This window comes from Aquila chrysaetos, chromosome 10, assembly GCF_900496995.4.
Source record: "Aquila chrysaetos chrysaetos chromosome 10, bAquChr1.4, whole genome shotgun sequence".
Classification (NCBI taxonomy): Eukaryota; Metazoa; Chordata; class Aves; order Accipitriformes; family Accipitridae; genus Aquila; species Aquila chrysaetos.
Window position 1 is genome coordinate 24,370,862 of NC_044013.1, and position 8,491 is coordinate 24,379,352.

At 39.9% G+C, this 8,491-nt stretch overlaps 1 protein-coding gene across 1 annotated transcript; it reads right to left on the bottom strand.

Moving 5' to 3' along the window:
- Positions 1-1,735: 1,735 nt before the first annotated feature.
- Positions 1,736-7,899, bottom strand: LOC115347467 (G-protein coupled receptor 55). The gene is made up of 2 exons (XM_030028898.2): positions 6,651-7,899; positions 1,736-3,590 (listed from the first exon to the last, which is right to left on the bottom strand). Exon 2 carries the CDS (start codon positions 3,581-3,583, stop codon positions 2,657-2,659), a length of 927 nt encoding a protein of 308 aa, XP_029884758.1. The 5' UTR covers positions 3,584-3,590; positions 6,651-7,899; the 3' UTR covers positions 1,736-2,656.
- Positions 7,900-8,491: the final 592 nt, after the last annotated feature.

Genomic DNA, 8,491 nt, shown 5'->3' on the forward strand with positions numbered 1-8,491 from the left:
TTCCTTTTTTTTTTTTTTCTTTTTCTTTTCACTGACCCCATTTTTAGTGAGTCCTGGTATCAATTTTGCCACGTTTACACAGAGAGGGTACCAGTGTCTTGTATCGAGCCTGCTGCCCCCCATTGCCCTTTTGGGAGGACATTTATGTCAGTCCTACTTTCCCAGCCTGTACTGCACCACAGGGTTGTCCTGCCCTGTGTACAGTACTCTAAGTTTCTCCTTGTTGCACTTCAAGAGGCTTCTTCTCCCCTGTCCTGGCATTTATAGGGCCTCTGGAGTAAGGCTCTGCCATCTTAGCCATACCACTGTTGTAGTGTTGTGCACAGGCTTGCAGAGGGTATGCGCTCTATCATCATCCATTGGTCTGCATGAAAAGCTTTTAAAAAAAAGGCCGGTGTTATACTTTGTACCTTAAAGTGCTGAGTTTTTGCAGAGTCGCAAATCGCACTGATGGTAATGTAAATTTTCAGATAGTCAGCTAATCATAAAAGCAAGAGCTCAGAGCATTTTTGGGGAAAGATTGTAGGGGATTTAGTGGGCAATTGTCAAGAATTCATGGAGAGGGTTTCCACAGAAAGTATATTAAATTATCCAGACTTCTGGGTGTGATCATCTTTCCTGTTTTTACTTTTTCTGTTTATTACTGTTTATTCAGTTGTTCTTGGTTGCCATAGTTACAAACCTGAAGTAGTTCTTGGAAAGGAAAGTCTCCAACTAAGTCTTGGAGCTGTTTTAAGGAGAAAATGGTAAAAGTTTATGATGAAATAGGAAGATAAGAATCATACACTGCTGTCAGATTGGGGAATTAAAAGGTATTTTCAAATCATACACTTCATATATACAGTTTATTTAGTAGAACATATTCTCTCTCACACATATTTCATATGTGAAGTAACATGAAAGGCACAAAAAAGAAAGGTTAGCTCATATTGGAAAGGCTGCAAATTTCTGAATGATTGAGGCAGTAGCAAATAATGTTTTGAAAACCTACTGTTTTGGAAAGCTCTTCCTCTTGCCCCTCTGCAGATAATGGTGAAAATGATGATAAAAACTTTTCTTTGCCTCTGAGCTCCTTGCATGCCTCAGCTGTGGTCGTAGTTTTAGTACTAACAAGTTTTGAAATGCTCGTACACTAGGCCCAGTATTAGATATGTGCAGCTGCCCACTTGCACAATCAATCATTTCTATGGAAATCAATTGACAGCAAACTGTATTTTCAAAACTGGCCCCCTCTCTTTTTAATTTGCTCCAGACCGAAGGTAATTTCTTTTCACATTTTGAATAAAGGGAATGTCTGCCCCAGAATGAAGACTTGATTACAAGCAATCTTAGACCGTTTTTACAGCTGTTTTTAAAAGGCACAGAAATGGACTTCTTGTTGTGAAAGTGTTTCTGGCTAGGAGCATGAACCATGCCAACATAATGGTACAAGAAATGGTAGGCTTAAATTGCAACAAAGAAACCTTTAGTTTAGACTCGGAGCCAAACTTGCAAATGGCATAAGGGTGGTGACATACCAGAAGTGCTGACCAAGAAGGGCTGAGGCATGTCCAGAGACGTTTTGTGAAGTGTACAGAACAGGCTAGAAGGACTTCTCTAAGGAATGAGGTGGACAGCTGGTCTAGTCTTCCAGCTGGGAGTGAGGAGTTTTTATCCGACAGGTACTCCCTATTTTTCTGTGATGCAGGGCTTGCTTTCCTGATTTCCCTCCTCCAAGAAAGAATAAGACAGGCAGAAGAATTACATACATTTATCATGTTATATCTTTGACAGAAATACAGTGATGTAGAAATACAGTTAATCACATACAGTTAATCACGTACAGTCTTTCACTAAATGCCATATTTGAAGGGGTTCTTTTTGGTTTTCATGTACAAAAACAGTTTTAAAATCGCAGGAGAAAACCATGCTGATTCCTCAGGGAAGATAATCAGAAATGTTTGTTGCTCAAGGAATTGCTGGTACCCAAGATACTCCGCTGGGGTTGTGTACTGGGCAGCCCATCCTCCATGGAAGAGTAGGGGCTGCTGTCCTATGTAGCAGCCCTGACCAGTGTATAATGCTTACAGGAGGGAGGATTCATTATTAATTATTTCAGGCTGACCAAGCTGCTCAAAGCAAATGACCTCCGGCAGTGACCTTCTGTAAATCTTGCAGAAGGAAAGAGCAGAGTCAGACATTTGGCTGGATACTGCCTTTTAACTCTCAGATACCTTCTAAGTTAGAAAGATGGTTTTGAATAGTTATTTCTATGTTTGGCCCTTAGCAGCAACTTTCTGATCATGTTGGCAAAAGGGAAACTGGTGCAGCAATGACAAAGGCTGATTTTAAGTGGCATTCCAGTGGTCTGGGTAGTTTTCCTCTGGCAAGCCTTTCACATTTACTAGATACCGTCAAGGCTAATGCTTCTTTTGGTCAGTCTGTCATTTTGCTAATGCTGGTTCCTTTTTCCAACATTTTTCTCCTTTCATCTTTAAAGGGAAGAAAAATACAGAACAGGTTCACATTCACCAGAAAAACTTTGTCCTTCTCCCTCCTGCACCCTCCCTGCCATGGCCAAGGTGACCCTACTGCTATGTCAGGGATAATGCTGTTGGTGTCCTGTGAGGCAAGTGGGAGCCAAGGAAGAGGTGTTCTTCCACTGCAGGCAGTGCCATCATGCTGCACAAGGCTTAAAGACAGGACATAGTTCAATAACCTTTTTGAGGTGCGTTTTCTCACGAAATTCTTTTGCAGCAAAGTAATAAAAGATGGCATCCAGGCAGCAGTTCAGGTTGGCTAATATCATTGACACCTGAATGAAGAGACTGATGGTTTGTTTCAGACTGCAGTCCACTATCACATGCTGTCTTACCAGGCACTGTAGGCAAATCGCAAGGTGGACAGGTGTGAAGCACACCAAAAACACCACGAGGTTGATGATAATGACTCGTAAGGAGCCACTGCCTTCTACCTGCTTTTTAGCTTGACTTTTGTGATTCAGAAGTATCCATATGTTTTGGGCAGAGCAGAAAACCATTACTGTGAGTGGGATCAGAAATCCAAAGGTTTCCACAGAAACAATGAGGGGGATGCTCCACGCCTGTTCTGACATGTTGTAAAAGCATTTAAAACAATCTTTCTTGTGAAATACATACATTGGGCTGCTGCAAAGCCAAGCTACTGCCCAGATGAAACAGCAAATCAAGATAGCCCATTTGGGGGATTGGTTAGCTCGACCTTCAAATGGGTGCCTTATGCAGATATATCTGTCTACAGTAATGCAGACAATGATGAAGATACTGCCGTACGTGTTGACGAAATAGAGAGACTCTATGAATGAGCACAGGAGTCCGGGCGCTGCTGTGATAGAGTAGTACAGCTTGAGTGGGAGTGAGAGAAGCAGCAAGACATCTGCAAGCGCAAGATTGATCATGTAAACGGAGGTTTTGGTTTGTTTCTTCCAAAAGCAGCAGAACACGGCGAGGGCCAGGGTATTGAGAACCAGCCCAAGAATGAAGGTGGGAATGGAGATCCCCAACCGCAGGGTCTTTGCTATTCTGTCGATGTCTGTAAAATTGCATTCCCTGCTGCTGTTGGTCATTTCTCCCCTAAAACGACAGAGAGAACAGGTTGGAAACGTGTAAGGCTCCCAGTTAATGCCTTGATATATCAGAGCAAGATACTTTAAAACACAACTCTGGGCTATACACCTGATCAGTCTTTGGCTATTACTGAAAGTGAATCCTCATTTCTAGCACAGAGCTTTCTATTGTTATGAAGGAGCCTGATTCTCAATGACAGGTAGTCTGCACCCACTGACTACCATGCCTTTTAAGGTAATCCCATTCAGATATTGAAGACACTGACCAATTCAAGCATGTGTTTTTAAAAACTCTAAAGTGTACTGGGTATCTCTAGTAACTTGTACATATATTGAAACTTCCATAATGCTTATGTTCGGTTCCTTCACTACACAGAAATTCATGACATTATTGTTCCATATTAAGGCAAGTCAAACTGATAGCTGGGATTTTGCTCTTATACCCGTGATTCCCTATGCATCAGTAGCTTTTACTGATGGGCTTTTACTACACCCACATTTATATGGATATTTTAATTTCATATAGTGCTTGTATCCGATGGAGTTTTTTAGAAGGTCAGCTTAAGAAGACTGATCTTTTATCTAGGTGCAAATTGAGTAAGCGCGTTTTCTAGCTTGTGTTTATCTTTCAGCATTCTTTAAATTTTGGGTTTGCAAGTACATTAAATTTTAACTGATTATTTTAGATAATCTGGCAAAGATTAACAAATGGAAGGCATAACATCTTGATAATACAGTTCATTAAAAAAGTATAATTTGTGTGGAATAAGTGTTATCACCATTCTTAAAAATACACATATGCTTTAACAAACTATGCCTTAGAAGTGCTTTTTGATAACTTCTTTAAATCAAAATCACAAAAAATCCTAATGAAAGAGAAGAAATTGGTATTTAAAGTTTCCAGTCCAGCTCAGCCAACCAAGTAGCTCAGAAGAAATTTCAGGAGTAAGTGAAGAGGTTTTAAGAATAATTTGATCAAGAGGGGAATCTCGGCTTTGGAGGACAAAAAGTGATAGGTAGCTCATAAGCACTACCAAATGGAGCTGGACTTTAGCAAAGACACCAAAAAACAATTAGTGAAAGATTTTTTGTTTACATGGCTAAAGTAAAATATATTAAAAGAGAAAGGGAGAGAGAGGAATGGAGAACAAGTAGATTTGCTAAATATTAACTGAGGAGATGGCCTTGGGTTGTGCCAAATCTTATACCTTTGCTTTTCATATGGATGCTGATACTGTGCTGGAGGTCAGAGGTGGGATGACTTACAGGAATCAGCGAGTGATGATGGGAATAACTGCATCAGAATACAGAGTGCACTCAGAGCTTAACATGCTCGTATTAGTGAAAACAGTTTATTTCCAGCTCAGACTATGGAAAGAGGAGGCACATAAAGCTGAAGGTCCAACCCAGTAATTGTTACGAAGTATGTATGTTATTAGTGTATCTGGAAAAGGATCAATCTAGTTTATCTGTTGAAGGAAAGAGTGTCAAATGTGATTAAAGCACTTCTATAACGGTTGAGTCAAAGCTTTGTACAGATTTCTGAGGAAAACTACTAAACAAGGCTTTGACAGTTCTTGCCAGACCATTATCTTTGATGAATTGTCTGCTTCTTCAGATAAGGGAAAGGCCGAAGATCAAAGGCACCTGCATTTCAGTAAAGTATACTAGAAATAACTAAATAGCAGTAGAAAAAATGGAGTTTAGAACAAGGGCTGTTAATTAGGTGAGGAAATGGTTGCAAGAATGCTGATGAGGACTACAAACAGGCTGCATGGAGGTTACTAGGGGGATGCACAAATTCCCCAAGACTACTCCTTGGCAGTGTTTCCCCCAGTGACCCCACTGTAGGAGCAAGTGTGACCTGCGAGGAGGTGCTGTTGGTCAGGGGCTGGATCCGACTGCCTCTTCCAGAGAACTGGACTGAGCTGCATGAGTGGGACTGTCACAGCTTTGTGAACTTAGGAAATAGCAAAAGGAAATCTGATTGTTATCAGTGGATTTATCTGTCAGAAACGAGAACAAAAAGAAAACCTTGGTTTGTTAGTCAATCTGAGATTGATGCAATCCCTCTGAGCCAGCAATGTGTGGCAGCTGCTTAGAAAATCATGTGATTGTGGTACATGAGAGGTGAGAGAATTCCAGTGAAGGTGGAGATGCATTGGTGCCACATGTACAAGGGATTATTGTAGGCAGACGCTGCTGTCATGTAAGGGCAGGGCAGGTAAGAGGAAATAGGAATGTGGTGTTGTGTGAGCGTGTGTCCTGTGACCCAAAGGCATCCATTTAGCTGTGGAAAAATCAGATGCCATTAAACATTTTTGGGGAGTGACAGCCTCTTAATCCAGCACTTTGTGTGCAATATAAATATATCAGAAAATTTCTTGTGATGGCTCTTAAAAGTATGAGTTTTGATGCTACTTTTACTGGGTTTCTATTTCACTAAATGCTTTTTTTTTTAGAATTCATTAGTACAAAATTACGTATAGCATTACTCCTGAAAATGGTTAATTTCAAGAAAATGTTACCCAGCCTTTAAACTGGTAATTTCAAGTACTCAAATGGAGTGCCTGATTCTCAAAACTTGGTTTTTTTTATCATTTTGCCTCCCCTCAAATTTAAATGTCACCTCTCGAGTAATCCAAGGGAATTGTTTGCAAACAGTTTACACTGAGTAATACGTTTGCCCAAAATTATCTGAAGAGTCATTTTCATTGACAAACAACCTTGCAGTCATTTCATAAACATCATCTTTACTGCATTGTCCAAATTATTAATAAAAATACTGATGATACTGAATCTGAAAGATACTGAACTGTACCAAATACATCTTTCCTGTATGGTAGAGTCTGATTAGTATCTCAGTGGGTACAAACTAATCATATAGAAGTTCCATACAGATCATGTTTCCTTCGTTTGCTTAGGAGAATTTCTTCAGAGACAGTTTTTGAAGCCTATTTCCCTCTCCTACACCCTGTCCCCCAGTGCTGTCAATGTGTCACAGAAGAAAGTCAAATTACTTCTATTTCAGTCATTATCAGATGAATCTGTGTGGATTGTTACTTACGGTTGTGTTGTCTTCTGGGTGCTTGCAAACAGATTCTTCCGTGGATGATTCCAATATTTTTCCAAATACTGAACCCAGGCTTAGTTATCTACCATTTCCCAACTCCTCCTTTTCCACTTTCTTAAGGGGCAGGCACCATGTTTGCCCTTTTCCAGTCTTCTGAAGAAAATTCCTGTCCTCCACAAGTTTCCTGAAGGAATTGCCTGCAGCTCTAGCACTGTTTCAGACAACTTCTAGAAGCCAAAAGATAACATAAGAACCTGTAATTAACACTATTTGAGGGAGCGTGTCTTAGCTGGTCCAGACCCTGTGTCATCTCTGCTCTGTTTGTTCTAAATTTCTCCTACTGAGTGAGGATTTTCTACTTCCTATGGACTAGTTAAATGTTAATTGTGTTTACCGATAGCAGGAGCTAGCAGCGAAGGCATGCTGACCTAGGAAATGGAACAGCAAGGTTTTACAGTATTAGCTTCACTAGGTTTTTTGCAGCACAGAGGGATGCATGAATGGTTTCCTCTTTGTAGCTCAGATCTGAGTTCATCTGGCTCTAGCTGGGATTCACCCAAGTCTGTATGTTAGCACAGATTGGGGGATGACAGATTAAGGATATTCTTACCCATGAAAGCTTCATTAGCAGGAATATCCTCATCATAAAAATCTATAACTTACTGTAAGTGTAGGTGTAGCTTTATTAGTAAGGAAGTTATAATCAGATGACAGAACACAGCAAACCAATCATTCTTAATCTAGCTATACTACAAAAGAGGAATGAGGAAAATTCAGGTCACTGCTTCAGCAAGGACTTTTACAGCATTTACCGTAATTACCCTCCGAATCAATACAAACCAAGTAATGTTACTGCTTTGAAGCAGACTTTGTTTATATCTGTTTTCTAGAATATTATTTATGTTAGCTATAAATTGTTCTCTTGTGGATGCACAGGAGAAGAGCGAGATGGCTTAGTGCAATGAAGAGCAGTAAGTCCCACATCTGCTGTATATTTCATCTGTAGTTGGATAATTTCTTATCATTTTATTCTAAGTATTTTGATTGCAACAGAATATTTTTATGCTTATCACTAAAGCAGAAATCTGTCTTTATGCTCTAAGCTAAGCAACACTACATGCTTGATCTTACTGTTCAATCTTTATAAGAAATAATCATCCAACTAGCTTAAAAATAGTGCTCTACAATCCATGCTGCTATTAAATTATTGAAAAAAAAAAAGTTATTAGTTAAAATATTAATTACTTTACCTGAACCCCAGCAAGCAGATCAGCAGCATTGCTTCAGTCCAGGTTGTTCTATAAAGCATGACAGCATTTGCCTACAGACCATACTCTACCAGTACTCTTACTAAATGGCATAACCACATCCTCCTTTTCTTCTCTCTTTTTTTTTTTTTTTTCCTATTTCAAAACACACTGTTTTTTTATATAGATAAGTGAAGGTGAAAGAGTGTAAAGACTTGAATTCTCAGCTGTTTCCAGTCAGTAATCAATGTAGGGCAGGGAGCAGTTTGTCTGTGAAGCCTGGGTTGCTTTTGGACTGGACTTTACCTGGTGTGAAACAGCTGAGAGCTTTTATGGGCTTGTGGTGGCTACCTCCAAATTTCCAATTATTCCTTGAGCTGGAGGGGAGATGGGGAATTGGAAAATTGTAGGAGAGGCTGTCATAGAAAGAGGACTTCTTCCCCCAGTTTCTGCTCAATTTGCATACTGGAGATCAGTAGTTTAGCACTCATGCTTCTGAAAGATACAGCTACTTACATGCATGCAGCTGTTAAACTATTTAAAGGGCATGTGCCAGTTTTAGCCAGTTCAGGTGTTTGATTCATAGCT

Coding starts and splice junctions, on each gene's coding strand:
- LOC115347467 (XM_030028898.2), bottom strand. CDS start 3,583: ATGACCAACAGCAGCAGGGAATGCAATTTTACAGACATCGACAGAATA.